At 44.0% G+C, this 20,733-nt stretch overlaps 2 protein-coding genes and 1 long non-coding RNA gene across 4 annotated transcripts in view; 2 read left to right on the plus strand and 1 right to left on the minus strand.

Annotated features, from left to right (window-relative positions):
* The window catches only part of LOC308588413, a 105,320-nt gene that overhangs the window by 32,447 nt on the left and 52,140 nt on the right, over nt 1–20,733 (plus strand). The window lies entirely within an intron of this gene.
* LOC308588314 (large ribosomal subunit protein uL15-like) lies at nt 1,794–9,187 on the plus strand. Of its 2 annotated transcripts, none has more exons than XM_081196790.1 (5): nt 1,794–1,933; nt 4,370–4,433; nt 6,031–6,106; nt 7,772–7,946; nt 9,014–9,187. In XM_081196790.1, the coding sequence occupies exons 1-5, from the start codon at nt 1,931–1,933 to the stop codon at nt 9,140–9,142; spliced, it is 447 nt and encodes a 148-aa protein (XP_081052916.1). In that variant the 5' UTR covers nt 1,794–1,930; the 3' UTR covers nt 9,143–9,187. The 2 variants fall into 2 exon arrangements, with proteins under 2 accessions (XP_081052916.1, XP_081052915.1); XM_081196789.1 differs by lacking the exon at nt 1,794–1,933 and adding an exon at nt 3,059–3,097.
* ZNF831 (zinc finger protein 831) overlaps nt 9,666–20,733 on the minus strand; it is a 37,776-nt gene continuing 26,708 nt past the window's right edge. The window contains 3 exon segments of the mRNA XM_081195960.1: nt 9,666–12,265; nt 14,663–14,748; nt 18,625–18,797. Coding sequence (XP_081052086.1) covers nt 11,474–12,265; nt 14,663–14,748; nt 18,625–18,797 — 1,051 coding nt within the window. The 3' untranslated portion in view covers nt 9,666–11,473.

Below are 20,733 nucleotides of genomic sequence, written 5' to 3' on the forward strand. Positions count from 1 at the left end.
GTCCCCGCCCCCCCTCCACACTTCGGAACAGCTTTCCGAAGTGGGGCGGCTGGGGCAGGTGTCCCCGCCCCCCCTCCCCACTTCGGAACAACGTTCTGAAGTGGGGCGGCTGGGGCAGGTGTCCCCGCCCCCCCTCCCCACTTCGGAACAGCTTTCCGAAGTGGGGCGGCTGGGGCAGGTGTCCCCGCCCCCCCTCCCCACTTCGTAACAGCTTTCTAAAGTGGGGCGGCTGGGGCAGGTGTCCCCGCCCCCCCTTCGGAACAGCGTTTTAAAATGCTGGGGGTCGGGAGCGAAGCGCTGCCGAACCCCAGCATTTTAAAACCTCCCCGGGACACGGGGAGATTTTAAAATGCTGGGGGTCGGCAGCAAACGCTTCGCTCCCGACCCCCAGCATTTTAAAATCTCCCCGGGACAGAGACTTCTCTGCTGTCCCTTGGAGATTTTAAAATGCTGGGGGTCGGCAGCGAATGCTTCGCTCCCGCCCGCCAGCATTTTAAGATCGCCCGGGGCAGGCAGGGGGGAAGGTAGGCGGGGGGGGGGAGCAAAGACTTTTGCCCCCCGCCGGCCTTCAGAAGAGGTCCTCTTCTGAAGGCCGGCTGTGGGCGAAAGTCTTTGCTCCCGACCGCCAGCATTTCCCTATGGGCTTTCGTCTTGCGATGCAAGCCCATAGGGAAATTCGTCTTGCGAAGCGCCTCCAAAACAGAAAACCCTTTCGTCTTGCGGGTTTTCCGTCTTGCGAGGCATTCGTCTTGCGGGGCACCACTGTACAGTTGTACCTCTGATTATGAACGTTTCTGGTTATGAACGCTTTGGGTTACGAACTCCGCTAACCCGGAAGTAGCTGCTCCTGGTTGCAAACTTTGCCCCAGGATGCGAATGGGAATCGCACACCTCTGCAGTGGGAGACCCCACTAGCAAAAGCACGCCTCAGGATAAGAATGGTTATAGCTTAAGAACAGACCTCCAGAACGAATTAAGTTTGTACCCAAAGGTACCACTGCAATACAATAGCTTTGTAAACAAGCATTTTGGTTTGCCTGTGAATATCCCAGTCCTCAAACACTCTGCACTTCAATCAGGAGAAAGCTGTGCCTGCAGAGCTCAGGTGATTCTGGATTTCAGCACTGTGGAAAGATAACTGCCAAGGTAGGCAGAGTAATTGGCACTTTCCAACAGTACACCATGGAGTTGGATTTGTGGCACTGCAGTGGGGTTGTTTTGTGTTTGTTGGCGCAGCACTTTGGGTTTTTTGGATGTTGGGCGATAGGCCAAGCTTTTTGTAAGCTTCTGCAAAGGCATTTAGGATGATTTGGAGGTCATCCTCTGTGTGGGAACACTCTAAGTTGTCATCTGCATACTGAAGCTCTTTGACAGAAGTTACCTTACTCTTGGCTTTCAGCCTGCTCAGATTAAAGAGCTTTCCATCTGCTCGATAGATGATTCCTACCCGGGTGGGGACATACCTGGGAGTAAGAACCCACTGAACACAACAGGTTGCACTCGTATGCAGACGTGCACGGGGCTGCGCTATGGGGGGGAGAGAGTTCTCAGCATCTGAGACCATGTAGCCCATAGAGAACCGAAAGACCTCCCCATGTGCCGCTCTAAACTCCCCCCCCCACCTCTACTAAAACCTCGATCTATGCAACAAACACTTCTGACTCTTCTCAGCTGCTATTGACGACCGTGAAGCGTTCTTTTTTCTTTTTTTTTCTGGGGCCACGTGATCAACGGAACGCCGCCGCGCGAAAGAAGCCGGCACCCAGAGTATCGCGAGACTCCGCCCTGTCTCTCATTCTCCGCGTGCGCGCGTCGTTTACAAGGCCCATCCCTGAGGGGGGCTTGAGACCTCGCGATAGAAGGGCTTTCCTTTTCGTGAAATCTCGCGAGAGGAGCGCTCTTTCCCTTTTACCTTCTTGGAGCCGCCAAGATGGTAGGTGGCGAGTGAGGGGGGCGCCGCCTGAGGAGCAGGGCCTGGTGTTCCGCCGCCTCAGACGCCGTTTCTGGCGACGGAGGGTGGCCGCGCGGGGACTTGGCCGCGAGGGAATGGCGGGTGCCTCTCGCGGGGGGGGGGGAGGTTTCTGGGGGACTTTTAATAACAGTGAAGTCATGGCCGGGCTCTGCACTCGGAGCCCCTTTCGCTCTCGGACTGTCCTACCTCGCAGGGTTGTTGTTGGAAAGACAACATCCACGACGCGCTTCCCTGCCTCCTCCAGCTCATCGGGACAGGCGCTTCTTCTCGCGACTTTCTTTTTAAGCCCCCCGGCCCATGGTGGGGTTGGGTTGGGTGTTGTATGGAGCAGCGCCGCCCCCCAAAAAAAATATCTGTTACTGATCTGCTCCTTTCTCAGTCGAAGGGATAGCTGGGGGGGGGTGCCCTTTAGATCAGGGGCTCCTAAACTCCGGACTAGAAAGTGGTTCGTGATGTTCACTCAGGTGGCCTGCTGTATGCAGCACGTCTGTAAAAATAAAACTTTTAAATCGTACAGCATCTACGGCAGCACTTCACCATTGCTCCAATGAGGAAAAAGACCATCATCAAGTGGTCTGACAAGATCCCTCAGCAATTTTCGAGTGTTTCATGGCATAAAAATATTTGCGCACAGGTCTAAAAGTGTTTTCTTTCTGAAGGCTGCTCCAATGCCTTGTGTTTCTGCTCTTTGCAGTGTGTCATACATGGGTGTCCCACTATGTGTCGGTGAACAGGCTTGCTTAGTTGACCTCTGGGGAGAGCTGCACTGTAATTTTTGCTTTGCCTGCTTTTAATAATAATAATTTATTATTTATATCCCTCCCATCTGGCTGGGTTTCCCCATCCACTCTGGGCGGCTCCCAACAGAATATTAAAAATGGGATAAAACATCAAATATTAAAAACTTCCCTGAACAGGGCTGCCTTCAGATGTCTTCTAAAAGTTAGTTGTTTATTTCCTTGACATCTGATAGGAGGGCGTTCCACAGGGTGGGCGCCGCTACCAGAAGGCCCTCTACCTGGTTCCTTGTAATCTCATTTCTCGCAGTGAGGAAACGGCCAGAAGGCCCTCGGAACTGGACCTCATTGTCTGGGCTGAACAATGGGGGTGGAGACGCTTCTTCAGGTATACTGGGAAATATACCACATGCCAGATAGGAAACTCAGATGGTTGGTTCATCTAGTTCAATTGGGGTTTTTGGCAGGCAGTGGCTCTCCAGGACTGGGAGAAATCATTCCCAGCCCTACTTGGAGGTGGAGATGCCAGGGACTGAACTAAGAGCCATTTCTGTGTGCTCTACCATGGAGCTGTGGCCCTTCCTACGTTGAGTGAGGAAGGTCTGAAGGCGGCTTTGTCGTGTTTGCATGATTGGGAACCCTACTTTAATCAGGAAACCAAGCTGCATGTTCAAGTGAAAGGCTGCTTCAGACCTCAGCTCAACATGGATAGGTCAGGAAATTAACAGGCAGGGCTAGTGCACGTGAGGATATTAGGGGTTGCAGAGGGTTCTACTCCCATATTCTGGTGAATGTCTGAACATGCCTATATATTGTTATTGAATCCAATCTTAATAGCCTGAAAAGACCGCTGACCCCAAGGGATTTACTTTATTTATAGGTGTATTTATTTTATTTTACATAGGTTTTAGTGTGGCTTACCTTGCCTCGCAAGACGGAAAACTCGCTAGACGAAAGGGTTTTCAGTTTTGGAGGTGCTTCGCAAAACAAATTTCCTATGGGCTTGCTTCGCAAGACGACAATGTCTTGCGAGTTCCTGCTGGTTTTTTTTTTCCTCCCCCCCCTTTTTCTAAGCCGCTAAGCCACTTATCAGCTGATCCGATCAGCAGATAAGCCGCTAATAGTGCTAATCCACTAATCCGTCAATGGGCTTGCTTCGCAAGACAAAAAAACGCTAGACGAAGAGAATCACAGAACGGATTCTTTTCGTCTTGCGAGGCACCACAGTACTAGTATGGTGGTTAAAGTTTCAGGCTGCAGAGACCAAGGTTCAAATCTCCATGCAGCCCTGTGGCTCACTGGGTGATCTTGGGCTGATTACAGCCTAACGTAGACACAGGAATTTGTGAGGATAAAATGAGGATAATGGTGTATATGCCATCCTGAGGTGAGAAAAAAAAAGAGGTTTAACCACTTGAAGTGCATTAAACAGTCATAACACAGCAAACATTGAAATTCCAGTGTCTTCAGAAAAGGTAAATGGGAGGCACACATTAAACAGGGCTGTAAATCTGATTAAGGTTCATAAGCAACTGTTCCAGGGGGAGATCCTCCACAGGTGTATTCCAATCATTTGTTGCTTTTTGAAACATCATGCTACATTTGTTCTTCTTTCATTGGGCACTGATATAACATGCTGTCGTATTGTCTTTTTCTCAAGCCTTCAAGACTGAGGAAGACCAGGAAACTGCGAGGTCACGTCAGCCACGGCCATGGTCGTATTGGTACGTGTAGAAGCAGCTTCCATGTAGAACTGTTTTGCTACTTGAATCTATTGTTGCTTCACAGGGTTTTGGAATCTTCTCCCCTGGTTATCAGGTGACTTAAACCTAAAGTGGAAAAAGGCTTTTTGGTGTCTGACACTTGTAGTTTTCTGCTTGTTCGCCCCCTTTTTAATAAAACTCCTGAGTCTAGTTGCATTGAAGTAAAGCATATGATTGATTTATTTTTATATCGCCTTTCACCCAAAGATCACAGGGCAGTTTACAATATAAAAACACAAAAATATATAGCATAATTACAAACTAAAACAATAACACTCCCCTTCACACACACAGTTTAAAAGGCCATAGATGGTTTAATTAGCCAAAAGCCTGGGAGAAATGTTTTTGCCCGGCTCCTAAAGACAGGTAACAAAGGTGTCAGGCAAGCAGAAAAGGCCTATTCTTTTGTTGCTCCCCTCTGGAACTCTGGCAGAGGATGCACACAAAGAAGGACCTCAAACGATGAACTGGGTCAGTTCATATGGGGATAGATTGTCCTTGAGGTGTTAGCTGCTAGCAAAGACTATCTTTCCATAGCTACAACCACCATGCCTTTGGGGTCCAGCTTGCACATTCCAGAATGAATACAAGCAATGGGGAAGAAGTTCCTTAGTACCTACTTTATCTCAGCCAAGGTTTCCCCTTGCTAATCTGAGGTTGAAGCTCTTTGCAGGAAAAAAAGTAACAGAGAAGTTTTAATAAGTGTATTTAGCGTAGCTCTTGAGTCAGAACTGTTATGAAATGCAATATGGTTATTGTATAGAAGAAGCAGAGATAAATAGCATCAATAGTAAATATAGGATTGCTTATTAACAAGTTCTGCTTCACTCCTTGACTCAAATGGGTTTACCATACCTGGTGCCTAAACTTGCATAGGTTTCCCACATCCCTTCAGGCCTTGTTCTAAGAACCCAAAATGGCATCCACTACATGGCTTCTGGAGCAGTTGTAGCCTAACCATATATTTTTAGGCAGGCATTGGGGACAATGAACAGGTAAAAGAACTACCGTCCTAAGTCCTGCTTTGTGTAAGTAATTATACTTCCAGTTTGCTTAGAGCTAGTATAGCATGAATGATGACATAACTTTAGAAAGTGGAAATTCCAAGTTCCTAGAAATGTGGTCTGAAGAAAGTAGATCTCAGTGCTTTGCTAGCCTGATAAAAAAAAATTGAGCTTTTTAAAGCCATAAACTGGAAGTCGACCTTGACTGTTAAGGCCAGTAGGGGTGCAGCTAATCACACAGCAGACCTGTAGCCTGATCCTTTGCAGGTTCATTGATTCATACAAAGGCTGAACTAAATGTTTACTAGAGGGAAAACATGATGGAACTTCTGAGTAAACATGTGTAAAGTTGTGCTCTAAATTCTTGGACAGTTAACTCCTCTATGATAGTATGGGTGTGTCTGCAGGCTTAAGCTTGCCTAAATCTTGTGTTGGATTGTGGTCTTTAAGTACTGGTGATGATAAACATTTAAGCTGGCAGTGTGTGTGCGTGTTTCTGTGTTTCTCTGCTTTGAAGTTTTTAAAAAATATTTCTGTTTGATGTTTCTCTTTAGGTAAGCATAGAAAGCATCCTGGAGGACGTGGTAATGCTGGAGGCCTGCACCACCACAGAATAAACTTTGATAAATAGTAAGCTAGCCCTTTTTTCTTTACTTCCCTTCATTTCTTCCCTCATCAACACCCCCCCAAAAAAAAACTGGCACCAAAAAATAACTACCTATGTAGATTCAGCAGTTAAGAAATACCATTTTCAAATACTGAACTGTATTTAAGGAAAGTATACATGCATTTTATTGCAACAGCTGTGGAAAGCTTGAACTTTCATCACTTGTGGCTTCTCAGAGCTCTATGGAAGCCAGTAAGTACAAGTCTATGTAAAGTATATTTAGTATCTGCTTTCCTAATGAATTTTATTTCAAATAGTTTTGGGGAATACAGTGGGATCCCCCCCAGCCTTTCAGAGCAAATTCTTTTGGTGGAGTAGGCTGCAAGGGGAGAAGAATCCCCCCAATTTGCACAATCAGAAGTGTGCTGCAGGAGGCCAATACGATTGGATGGTCCCCCTTGTTTTGTTTAGTAAATATTAGCAAAATATGCTAAATAGGACCTCAGGTCAATACGGGGCATTAGAAAAATTTCCAAAGAAGTTACAATGATAGTTTTCAAATGTAGAAAGCTACCCTATACAGAATCAGACCATTGGTCTATCTAGATGAGTACTGTTGACTGACTGGCAGTGACTCTCCAAGGTTGCAGGCAGGAGTCTCCTCTAGTGTTACCTGGAGATGTCAGGGATTGAATTTAGGACCTTCTGTGTGCAAATCAGATGGTCTACCACTGAGCTACCTATGGCCCTTCCAGAAAATGGAAGTGCTAGCCCACTTTTTATTACAGTGGTACCTTGGTTGTTGAACTTAATCCGTTTGACTCCTGAAACGGTTCGAAAACCAAGGTGCAGCTTCTGATTGGCTGCAGGAGCTTCCTGCACTTAAGTGGAAGCCGCGTCGGATGTTCGGCTTCCGAAAAACATTTGCAAACCAGAACGTTTCTGGGTTTGCAGCATTCAGGAGCCGATTTGTTTGACAACTAAGCTGTTCAGGAACCAAGGTACCGCTGTATTTGGACTTCAGGTGCACTTAGTATCATAAAACAAACTGGCTCAACACAAATTTCTTTTTTAGCCTCTAGATTCTGGCTTATTTCAAATGTACACAGACATGTAGAAGAGCAATAATCTATCTGTTCCAGTCCATGATATACTGTCATGCACAATCTTTTTCATGCTTTTATCTGTTCCCCTGAGAATTTGGCAAGACAATGAAGTTGCATATTTACAAATAACTGAGACTAGAGTCACATCTAGATATTGTCAGTTATCATGGTGTGCTATAGTGCTCAGAGAGTAACAACTGACTTTTATTCACTGACTGTGCTCCGCATAGTACAGTCAGCCACCAGGTTAGTAACAGAGTAAGGTTACCTCAGAGTAAGAGATGTGGGTCAGCACGAGGGTGCAGACAACAATGTCTCATGTAGAGCTTTCTCCTTTCTCAATATTTGCCTCATCTTTGTACCCTGTATTAAGAAAGCAGCTTACTTAAAAGCACTGTGTGCTCATGGCTGCCCTCAGATTTGAACTAAGAATGTTTGCTTCACACCTTCTGCTCTTAACCTGTGCCAGATATTTTTGTCAGTAAACCTAGACATGGTCATCCAATAAACCCAAGTATTGTTGCTCATGCATTTAAAAATGCATCACGCAGTGATTTTTCAGCTTGTGATTTTTCTTTCTAGCCATCCTGGTTATTTTGGAAAGGTTGGTATGAGACATTACCACTTGAAGAAAAACCAGCACTTCTGTCCCACAGTCAACCTGGATAAACTGTGGACACTTGTTAGTGAGCAGACAAGGCTCAAGTATGCCAAAAATCCGGCCGGATTATCACCTGTAATTGATGTTGTGCGCTCAGTAAGTGTCAAAAACTTTTGGATGAACTTTTTATAATGATGCAGAGCTTCCCAAATATTGCTTTTATATTTGCTTCCTATCGTGTAAAAACCAAGGAAGGTCTGCATAATTTGACTACAGTAGGTCTGCCCAGAGTTTGCCAGCCTCTTGGTTTTGCTACCTGTTGGCTGCATCTGGCTTGATGGGGCATAGATTGTGGAGACCAAGCTATAGGCCAGGCTTGTACGGTCTGTAGAGTGGGCATTTTTATATTTCATTTCAAAAGTGATTGCATTACTTAAATTTATTGTGGGTTTTACAGTTTGTTGGTTTGTCAGAAGGAGCTAAACCATGAGGCTGTGTTTGGATGATAAGCCATGGTGTTATGTAGTGTAGGGGCAAAATGACCAAGGAACAAGTCTCCACTTTGGGAGCCTGCTTGTTTGCAATAAGCCATGGCTTGTGCCAGCATTATGAGTGAAATAGACATATGTTGCGTATTGTAAAAATGCAGTTGTAGGATACTGGTAACCCTATAACCCTGGAGTTTGAACAGCTAATTTTCCAATTAACAAAACAAAGGCAGTGCCCATTCAATAGACTTGGCTCTTTCTATTACTCATATACTGAAAATATGGTGAGACTTGTCTATAGACACTATATTGTATATCCAAAGGGGGTGGTGGTAAAAAGATGGAACATCTCTCTGTCTCTTTACATTAACTACACACTTTCAAACAACTTTTTTTTTTACTTTAATTGCCCCATATTACCCAAATATTCTGTTGGCTGGAATGCACAGCTAAATTATGCTGAGAGTCATGGTGATGGGCATAGTGAATATCATGAAGTAGCAAGCACACTTTAAATTGCACGTTCCTTTATACTGTCAAGTTGCTATTTTCTGTTTCCTCCCTTGTAGTCTCTAGTTCTACCGCTTCCCTGCTAGGCACAGTTTGTTTACTTGCAATATTTCACAAAGTGTACATAATTTTTTAGTTTTATTGGAACTGATCAGTGACGGTTGGGAAAAAAACTTTGTACCTTCTGAGCTTGCTGACGATTCTCCTATCTGTTTATGTTTTTAGGGTTATTATAAAGTCCTGGGCAAGGGAAAACTGCCCAAACAGCCTGTAATTGTGAAAGCAAAGTTCTTCAGCAGAAAAGCAGAAGAAAAAATAAAAGCAGTTGGTGGAGCTTGTGTGCTAGTAGCATAAGGACTTCTCTATGTGCTCAGATTAAAATAAACATCATTTCTGCTACCTTGTATTCTCATTTTAATAAGCTGTTGAGAAAGACTGCTAATTCTAGTGCCTGCTGGCTTGTTTGCAGGAGACAAAACCTTTTCTAATGTACCATATTTACTTGAATGTATTGCACACTTTTTTTTGGCCAAATTACATCACAAAAATTAGGGTGTGCATTAGATTTGATGGTGCCAGCAAATACTTTTTGGGTTTCAAGGTTTTGAAAATTGAGGTGTGCATTAGATTTGCATAAATGCAGCATCTCCTGGCATTCTTTTCTTTCAGCAAGAAAAGGACAGAAGGCTCAACAAACGTTGTCGACCAACCATTGTACATTATGCATCACGGCAAGATGCACAGTTGTCATTTAAGAATAAAGGGGGCAGATTTCACATCCAGTCATAATCGTTATGCCTACAATTAACAAGTGGAGCTGAATTGACTCTTATTGTCACTCTGAAAAAATACCAACATCCATGACTGTAGTCTTCACTTGGAATTATGGTAATGTTTTAATAAGCACAAGATTTCATGAAGATAGAAAGGCTATTTGCAGAGCATATGTAAAACCCACCAAGAAACACCTACTAGAAAGTTTCTAAGACGGTACTGCATACCTCTGTTACACGCCTTCCAACAGAGCTTATGCAATTCTGTACTAGTTCTTCAGTAGTAGTAAAAAAAATAAATTTTAGGTTTGGTAGGTTTTTCCCCACCCTGCAACATTCAGTATACTAATAATCAATACAAAGCTCTTACAATGTGGTTACCAATTTGGCAAAGTATAAAAAGTCTGCATTTACAAAGTTGAAAGCAACAATAAGAAGTTTGATCATTTTCAGCCCTACATATCTTTATGGATGTGCTGCTTTGCTTTTTATTGTTCAGTAATGCGTGCCTTTCCTAGGTATGCAGACTTGGGGCCAGCAGGAATAAGTGGCCTACAAGGTTTCATTTTTACAAATTTTGTTTTGAGCAAGCAGCAAGCAGTTAGTTTCACATGAAAGATTCATTGCCTTGTAACATAGCATCAAAAAGTATTCCAAAACTCTCTTGAAATGCTAAATATAAAACCTGAATATAATACAATAGTGCAATTGCATTTTAAAATTGGCATCACTTCAAATTAGTGTTATAACAAAATTGGGTTCAGTTTAGAAAAATTCAATTTGACCAATTGGACTTTGTACATAGAAGCTGGTGAATCGTGTTTTGCTGCTGCACTAGTTCAAAGACTGGACTAGCACAAAAACTGGGGAAGGAAATGTGTTTTGGTATTTTGCATTCAAGTCCTGGGGCTTAAACAAAAGAACAACAACCCTGTTGAACCTAGAAAACAACTCAAAATATTCCAATTTCAGAAACCTCAGGAAATGTTCAACACTGGTGAGCCATGTTACCAGAGCAGTGGGGGATATAAAATATTCAAATTCAATTTCAGAAGGCACAAAACACAAAGCAAAACATGCTTGTGTTGTCTGTCACAAGGGAGCACAGAATATTTATGCAGTATGGAAAAGCTGTAGGATGTCTTAAAGGTGCAGATCTCCTCATGCAAAAGTCTAGATGTAAAAACTTGCAGAAAAGCAGCAGCAGGGAAAACAACTCCAGAGTTGGTGACACTCAAGTGTCAACCCTCAACTTGCACACTGTCTCTGCCTTCTATTGTATCAACATAAGAGACTGACCAATAGCATTGAGCTTACAACAAAACTTGAAGCAAGGATCTACGGCAATGTTGGTTTACTGTGCGGGGACCAACTGTTTCCTTGCTTCATATAAAAGTAAGTATTAACACATCTAAAGAAACCCAACTGAGGTCAGGAATGTTTTTCCCCCTGCGCTTAAGGTGTAGGATAAAGGCAGAATGACAATTGTCTGGTCCTTACTGGACTTCCTATTGATCATGCCCCTATATCGGGTGGAGAACCTCGGGTCTAGAGTCTGAATTTGCCTTCAGGCCAGCTTTCAGGACTCTTCCCCGAGCCACTTCCATTGCCAACCCTATTCTCTGATGTCAAGTCCTTTTGGTGGGGTAGATGCTTCTTGCTTGCCAGGACAGAGGCGTGGATGTAGAAACCTAATTTCTGCATGGCTAGAATGTCGCTTGCTGTACAGAGGTGAGAGTCGTACACCCATTTCTCTGCTCATTTAGCCTTTGCTTCCACTCACCTTTTGCATCTAGCCCTGCCAACCACTAGTATGTGGCCCCTGGAAGGTTGCCCAGGAGAGAATGTGGCCTTTTCACTGAGAAAAGGTTTCCCACTCCTGCCTTATCTTCAACAGCAGATGGGCTAGTCACTATATTTCTATAATCAGCCTGTCTTCATCATCACTGCTGCTTATGTCGTCATATTCCACGTGAGCTTGTTTGCTCATCACTTCTAAGCTTTGTTTTTTGTAGGGTTTGGATAGTGTTCCAGAGCTAGCTATGAAGGTAGAGGGGTATTTGAAAGCAGGAAATCCAGGTTTAGAAAGCTTTCCTTGATCATTGCCTGGTTTTGTAGAGTGGATGTTCTCTGTACAGCTACAGTGGCCAGGAGAGCTGTTGGTCTCCTGCACAAGCCCTGAACTATGTAAAGGATTACTTGAAAATGATGTACCAGTAAGCAACTTGGATCCGAACAAAGCAGGACATGGAGTTTGGAAGGTGGGGGCAAGCTGCTCTTTTAGAGATGGATATAAATCCCCACCTGTGGGTTTTTCTTTTCTTCCTGTGACGTGGACAGAGGGCTCTAAGTCGGTAAAATTTTGATGCTTTGATTCTACATTATCACAGTCTGCATTTGATCCCACAAATATAGGACTAATAACCTTTGAATCCATAATGCTGTGTGAATGGCTCTTGCCTGAAACTATCAGTTCAAAGTTGCAATGCTCAATGGAAGGCCAACAGTCGTCAGAAATAACATCTGGCTGTGGTTCTTCCTTAAATATTCCTAAGGCGTTGACATCAAAGGTGTTTGCTTTTTCCACTACTGCATCAGTGGCCAGTGTAAAGGAGTATGTTGCTTTTGAAACATCTGGAACTGCAGGCATCATCTGAAGAGAGAGACTGCCCCTGGAGTGTTCATTAGCAGACCCAGGAACTTCCTACCAGAGAAGGAGATGAAATTATCAAAATAAAAAAATTCCTTCCTGTAGCACCTTAAAGACCAACTAAGTTAGTTCTTGGTATAAGCTTTCGTGTGCATGCACACTTCTTCAGATACACAAATTATCAATTCATTGAATTCACTTTCAAATCCAAAGCCACCAAGTGCATTGTGTAAATTAAATAACTCATTTAATTACACTGACTGCAGCCTTACCCAGAAGTTAGTCCCGCAGAATTCTATGGTGATGACTCCCAGGTAAGTGAGGTTAGGATTGCTGTTGCTGGGCAGTATTCAGTGCACTCTTTCTGTCAGTGCAGAGACATCTGGCTGTGTAATGGAACTTCCCCTCCCTCTCCTGTTTCTCCCAACTTAACCAGTTCTGGGAGTGTCCCAAACTCACTGTTTTGAGTTTGGTGTGAAGCATTCAGCAGGAGAGGAAGGGAAAGTTCTGGAGGCGGTTGGAGGATAGATGGCGGCAAACAGATTGAGACTGAATCCTGACAAGACAGAAGTACTGTTTCTGGGGGACAGGAGGCGGGCAGGTGTGGGGGATTCCCTGGTCCTGAATGGGGTAACCGTGCCCCTGAAGGACCAGGTGCGCAGCCTGGGAGTCATTTTGGACTCACAGCTGTCCATGGAGGCACAGGTTAAATCCGTGTCCAGGGCAGCTGTGTACCAGCTCCATCTGGTACGTAGGCTGAGACCCTATCTGCCCGCGGACTGCCTCGTCAGAGTGGTGCATGCTCTGGTTATCTCCCGCTTGGACTACTGCAATGCGCTCTACGTGGGGCTACCTTTGAAGGTGACCCGGAAACTACAACTAATCCAGAATGCAGCAGCTAGACTGGTGACTGGGAACGGCCGCCGAGACCATATAACACCGGTCTTGAAAGACCTACATTGGCTCCCAGTACGTTTCCGAGCACAATTCAAAGTGTTGGTGCTGACCTTTAAAGCCCTAAACGGCCTCGGTCCAGTATACCTGAAGGAGCGTCTCCACCTCCATCGTTCTACCCGGACACTGAGGTCCAGCACCGAGGGCCTTCTTGCGAGAAGCCAAGTTACAGGGAACCAGGCAGAGGGCCTTCTTGGTAGTGGCGCCCTCCCTGTGGAACGCCCTCCCACCAGATGTCAAAGAGAACAACAACTACCAGACTTTTAGAAGACATCTGAAGGCAGCCCTGTTTAGGGAAGCTTTTAATGTTTGATGTATCATAGTATTTTAATATTCTTTTGGAAGCCGCCCAGAGTGGCTGGGGAAACCCAGCCAGATGGGCGGGGTATAAATAATAAATTATTATTATTATTATTATTATTATTATTATTATTATTATTATTAAGTTGCACAAATTAAAATACTTGCGCTAAAGTCTTATTTCGTCAAGAAGTCTACTAAGGGCCTATGCTGAAGGTTATTTTCTCACTGCAAAACAGCTTGCAGTAAGTAGGCACCTTCTGGAAAAGGAATGTCATGCAACTTGTTCTTGTAAATGGCATCTATGTTTAAATTTGGGGGGTGACACATTCATGAGGTAAGTTTTCATATGGATAGCCATGGTGCCTGCCAAAATTCATCTTGTAATACAAATATCTTTATTGGAAATGAAAGATCACTGACCATCGCAAATGACTACCATTTCGTTTCCCCTCTTCTTGCCATAATATTAAGAGATAAGCAGTTCTGTTAGTTCAGTAAGTTTTCACGGAACAAATGAACTTCTCCCTCTCCTCTCCTCTCCTCCTTCTACCCCCCCCCCCAAATCTGTTCTGGAGTTCCTCCAACCCTTTGGATCAGAATTAGGGGAGGTGCATAGAGAGAAGAGGGGGACTTCCACTGTGTGATAGTTCTAGCACTAACAAGTCTATATGGCTGCCCTACACTACAGGGCCAGTTCCAAGGTTCAGGTGTTACTTTACAAGGTGCTTCACAATTTGGGTAGAGGATAACTCTAGGATCCCTGCCTGATCACTGAAGTCTTTCTTATAACTCATGGCTCAGATGCACAACTCATTTCCACCACGAACAGTGTGTTTAGTACTGTGGGACCAATTTCATGGAACTCTCAGTTGAGGTCAGCCAGGCCCCTTCCCTACTGAAATTCTGGTACTTACTGAAGACTTTTTAAAAATTCCAGTAGCCATTTTAATTTAAGTTTGATTTTATAGTTTCAACTGATGTTTTATTTTTTGTATTGTACTTTTAACTTGTTTGTTTAATGCTTTAATTATTAAGTTGAGTACCGCCCACAATATCCCATTGCTTTTTGCGAATATTAAAACTATGCAGGGGGGAATAGCTGGTTTATCAACTACTTGTCCTTTCAGCTTTCAATTAGTCCAATGTTACTTGAGTTACCAAGAGTTGAAAAGGTATTCCCAAATGACTCCTTACTTCTTTCATCTGGTTCTTTTTCACAGAGGAAGCAGCTTTGTCAGTTGGGGTATAAGATTTCTCCCGCTCTAGATTTTGGTCATTCCCTGTTTGGAAAGAAAACAGAGACACCGTGGTTAGCAGGCTGATTTTCGTTTTCCACTTTTTCTGGGCAAATAGGTTCCAGGTGGCTTCCACTTAAGATTTGAATTCATAGTTAGTGATATACAGAACGCATTTGACAAATGAAATTTTACAAGCAGTTGCTTAATATTTTAAACCTTTATTTATGTAGATGTTTTTGCCACCTTAACTGCTTGTTATGTCTTGAAATACATCAATGTATTTAAACATCTCTGTGAGCCAGGCTGGGCTATCAAATTTAGTTTACCATGCCCAAAGCCAACATTTATCTGCACTTCAATGGCAACATCATCATCAATTAAATTTGTATGCCACCTTTCATCCAGAAATCTCAGGGCTGTTCACAACTTAAAATTACAATATAAAAACACAAAATACATAATCTCCCCTCCCACAACACATTTAAAAGGGCATCAGATTTCAGTCAGCCAAAGAGTTTGGTTGAAGAGGAACGAGAATTCTGAACTGCAGACCAACAGGTAAATGAAGTGGGGGTAGGGGGGAGTGCAAATGTGGGTGAAAGTGTCCAGAATTAGGAACAAGGGGAGTAGAAACATGTTTCATGCTTTGAAAAGAGTTGTCACATCTGGGTATGGTACCTTTTAGCCCTCACAGATGACAGATGAGTTGGAAGTCAGAGAAGGAAAAATGGAATGCCCCAAAGGAATAACACACACAGAAACAAAGTAACCAGGGAATGTATGATTAAACCTATTAATACCCTTTTTTTAACATGATGGAAATAATGGTGTAATAATTCTCAGCTCTATAGTCCATGTTTTCATACTTCCATCCATGGAAGCTGAAAGCACGTTATTGTAAAATCCATCCTGTGTAATACTGTCAGCCTTATAGTTTCAATCTAAATGATCAAGAGAAAGGCTGGAAAACAAATGCTTTGCTGGCTTCGATATATCCTTTAGCAATAGAAAAGCTGGGCCTTGTAGATACTCATCCCTTGAAAAACAGCTTACACTCCTTAGTGCAGCAATTACTAGTTCATGTCTCCAAGGAAACCGGTACCAAAGAGCTAAACAGAGATGATTAAAAAGGGAAAGATGTGGAAGCAAGGAGAATCTGCTGAAATGGAAACTGCCCCAAGCCTCTACTTTAATTCAAAGACAGACAGTGTTAAGTGGGGGCCCTGGGACACATGAAGTCCCACTGCTATAGAGATGGGGAGCCTGTGGCCCACAAGGTGTTATTGAATCCCGACTTCCATCAGCTCCAGCCAGCACAGTAAATGATGAGGAATGATGGGGGTTGTAGTCCAACTGCAGGAGGACCACAGGTTCCCCATCCCTGTACTAGCACCATATGTGGCCCAATGGGAATTAAAGTACTTTTGCACTTGACTCAAAATTAATGCAAGTACATTTGTCACGGTCTTGGTATCGGTTTTCTGGTACCAGACACCTTGACATGCCATTTCAAATCTTGTTCATCCCTTTTAAGGAGTGTAGTGTAAGTACATACAAGACTTAAGACTTGACAACTTAGACAGCATGGCCAAGAATTGGCATCTTCCAAAATTTTCACCTGCATCCAAGAGCAAATGTTCTATTAGATGCTTAAAGGGACCCCTGACCACTAGGTCCAGTCGTGGACGACTCTGGGGTTGTGGCGCTCATCTCGCTTTACTGGCTGACGGAGCCGGCGTACAGCTTCCGGGTCATGTGGCCAGCATGACTAAGCAGCTTCTGGTGAACCAGAGCAGCGCACTGAAACGCCGTTTACCTTCCCACCGGAGCGGTACCTATTTATCTACTTGCACTTCATGCTTTCGAACTGCTAGGTTGGCAGGAGCAGGGACCGAGCAACGGGAGCTCACCCTGTTGTGGGGATTCGAACGGCTGACCTTCTGATTGGCAAGCCCTAGGCTCTGTGGTTTAACCCACAGCGCCACCCGCGTCCCTTCTATTAGATGCTTACTTGACGTAATTAAGAATGTGGCATGTAACCATTTGTGCCAGGGCTATCTTTCATAGGAACCATGAATTAAGAGGAAAAGACAGTGAAGCTGCCATGAAGGGAGCTGTGAAGGAATGCCCCTTGAACATGACCAATGTAGCGCTATATAAGCCTCCCACCAGAACAATTTAAGCTTGCACACTGGGCTTTTATCGCCATTGCATGTCCCCCTAAATCTATTCTAGGGGTTTCCCCAACCCTCCAAGGCTTATTTGGGAAGGGTGTAGCGAACATATGAGGAGTCCTATTGCACAAGTGAAAATTCTTGTGCTGACAGGAAGAGAGAACTAGGTATTTAGGAGGAGTCAGCATCCGTCTGTGAGCAGAGGCAGAGCAAGGTGGGTGTGGTACGCCCCGGGTGCCATACCTGAGGGGGGTGATGTTGCCGCAGGTGGCACACACACACCCTGGATGCTCCCTGCTGGTGGCACACACCCCTGGGACACGCACCACTGGCAGAGTACCCCCTGCCTCTGTCTGTGAGAGAGATTGAACTTGGACCTTCTGCATTCAAAGCAGCTACTCTCCCACTGACCTACGAGCCCTTCCCAAACACATGTAGTACACATGAATGCATGAAGCAGTAAGGAGCAGCTGCACTTGACCTGAGAATAGTCTGGGGTCAGTCACCAAGCCATCCAGCTGGACTGGAGTAATGATGTGCTTCCAATTATTATCTCCTGGTGAGACCAGAGGGACATCACCTGGGTGTGAGTCGTGAAGGCCACTCCCTGCAAGGCCCTTTCCATCTGGCCTAGGGGGTGGGGCCCAGACTCACCCAGCTCCACCAAAGAGGCTCCTGGTGAGACCAGAGGGACATCGCTATGCCTGACAACAAACCCTAACTACTGGATTATTTTGCCCCATTTTTTTGTGCCTGCCAAAGAGCCGTGTCATCCTTATTTTATTCTCTTGTTAATCATTCTGTTTTAAATGTGCATTTTATATTTGACTTCACTTAGCAATATTTTTTTTTGGAAATGTTTAAGATTATTTTTTTGTTAACTTTGTGTTAAATATGTATTCTGTAGTTGACCTCCTTTGTAATGTTTTGTTTTGAAATCTTTAAGCTAATGTTTTAGTTTTCTGTTAATTATGTTGCTTTGACTATACTCTATACAGTGGTGCCCCGCAAGACGAATGCCTCGCAAGACGAAAAACTCGCTAGACAAAAGGGTTTTGCTATTTTTGAGCTGCTTCGCAAGACGAATTTCCCTATGGGCTTGCTTCACAAGACGAAAACGTCTTGTGTTTTTTGCAAGTTTGTTTCCTTTTTCTTAACACCGTTAATACAGTTGCGACTTGACTTCGAGGAGCAACTCATAGAACGTGGTGTGGTAGCCTTTTTTGAGGTTTTTGGTGATTTGTGAAGCTTTTCCAAAACTTTTCCGACACCGTGCTTCGCAAGACGAAAAATTCGCAAGACAATAAAACTCGCGGAACGAATTAATTTCGTCTTGCGAGGCACCACTGTATTTGATTTTCTTCTGATTGTGTTATTGGTGTTTTATTCCATAAACCGCTTTGAGATTTTTCTTAAAAATATAAAACAGTACAGTGGTACCTTGGGTTAAGAACTTAATTCATTCTGGAGGTCCGTTCTTAACCTGAAACTGTTCTTAACCTGAAGCACCACTTTAGCTAATGGGGCCTCCCACTGCTGCCGCACCACCGGAGCACAATTTCTGTTCTCATCCTGAAGCAAAATTCTTAACCCGAGGTACTATTTCTGGGTTAGCAGAGTCTGTAACCTGAAGCATCTGTAACCCAAAGTACCACTGTATAGAAATAAAATGAAGAAGAAGAGGAAGAGGAGGAGGAGGAGGAGGAAGGAAGAAGAAGCAGCAGTCATGGAGAGCTAACCTTACCTTGAGAGGCTGTTGGAAGACAGGACCATTTTCCACAAGGTTCACGGCTGTCAGATGTGTGGGAACTGGGACGCCTTTTGGGGGTCTCCAGGGGCCTGTTTGCTGGCCAGCGTTGCTTGCCCAGTCTGTTGGTTTTCAGCAGAATGTGTCTATGTCCATAACTCCCCTTATATCTACAAAGTAAAATATACAGGTTTATGTCTTTAGAATGCTTTATGACCTTGTTTTCCGAGGGCCACATCTCATCACAAGCATTGGAGGGCCCTTCCGGATTGGTGCTTTTGTGCAGGTGTGTTCTGCAACACATGCTACACAATAACTGTGCATTAGTGATGGATCTACACTGGACCATCCACCCATGGTTCTACTTCATTAGTTGTTCTGTGGTGCTTCTCCAATATTACCACATTATTGCCATCTGCAGGGGAACTCCTGCACTAAAGTGCACACAAAAAAAGCAGAACCAGGAATTAAAAAACCCAACCCAACCATATATGGTATAAAAGGTTACTGGATTTCAGCAGGAAGTTATGGGACATGCACTTATTAGAAACACAGCAGTACGTTCACCCCGAAACCTAGTAGCTGAAGTAGAGATTCCATCTCTAAGCAACATTCCAGCCCCTGATATACAACAGTTCACAGAAGCAGATCAAGCAAGAGTGGGAAGCATTCATCTTGTGGATCATCTGTCTTATGCGGCTTTTGTATGAGAAAACAGGTTCTTAACATTCCAGCTCTCACTTTTTAGACTCTAAATAACTGAAAAGCAGGATAAAATATGTTTTAATGACTAATACTGAAAATATTGCCTTTCCCGTTTCGTAATGAAGCCATTATTTGTTATGCAGTGCTTGCCAATATCTTGAAATCAATAATGATGCATATGAAAGCATATCTGCAATTTAACATTAATCCAGTTAATGCTACCAAAGAGGCGATTTACCCCTGCTGAAGACTTGGCCTCAAGACCCATATGTTTTGCTTCATTATTGTAAACTGAAATTTGGTGACCAATCAAACCCACACATAACTCTTTCTTGAACTTAGTTGCCTATGACGCCAAAAATGCCAGCTAATCTTCTACTTGGGACAAGGGTAGCCACATAACATGTGTTCTAAGTCACAATGTGGCTCCATATGTATTCTTCACTTTAAGTGTTCTTGATGATACCATCTGTTTTGTCTGAGTTCAGTCAGTTACGATCAGAAAGCAAATTCTCGTCCAAAAACCATTTGGCCTAATTCAGTTTTCTTTTAACCATATTGCAAATGGCAAGGGTGACTTCATGCGTGGTCTAATCTGATGTTACTAGAGATATGAGATTCAGGACTACACCCATGCTAATCACATTGTGTTTTATGGCAGCTCTTATGTAACATTATACAAGCACTGCAATTAAACAGTGCTCGTCAAATTTCAGGATTTATCAGCCATGCTGAGGTATAAAGGAAGAAGATACCTTCATCTGTACTTCTTTTGGCATCTATTATTTGCTCTCCTCTCCCACCTTCTTTGTCACCTCTCTTTCTTCTCTCTCCTTTACGAACTCAGTCATTTTGTATTCACGGGGGAGCCAGAGAATAGTTAAAGGGACCCCTGACCATTAGGTCCAGTCGTGACCGACTCTGGGGTTGCGGCGCTCATCTTGCTTGCGTACAGCTTCCGAGTCATGTGGCCAGCATGACTAAGCTGCTTCTGGCGAACTAGAGCAGCGCATGGAAACACCGTTTACCTTCCCGCCGGGGCAGTACCTATTTATCTACTTGCACTTTGACATGCTTTCAAACTGCTAGGTTGGCAGGAGCAGGAACCGAGCAAAGGGAGCTCACCCCATCGTGGGGATTCGAACCACCTACCTGATCAGCAAGTCCTCCACAGTGCCACCCGCGTCCCAGTAGAGAATAGTTACGGCGACATATATAATCATAAATAATAATAATAATAATAATAAATTTTATTTATATCCCGCCCTCCCCAGCCGAAGCCGGGCTCAGGGCGGCTAACAACAATAAAACAGTATAAAAGTATAGCATAAACAACACTCTAAAATCATTCATCATAAAATTAATTAATTCAGGCCACTGGCAACTATTGGGCCAGAGCTC

The sequence above is a fragment of the Podarcis bocagei genome (genome assembly GCF_964188305.1).
Source record: "Podarcis bocagei genome assembly, chromosome: 5".
In the NCBI taxonomy this organism is placed as follows: Eukaryota; Metazoa; Chordata; class Lepidosauria; order Squamata; family Lacertidae; genus Podarcis; species Podarcis bocagei.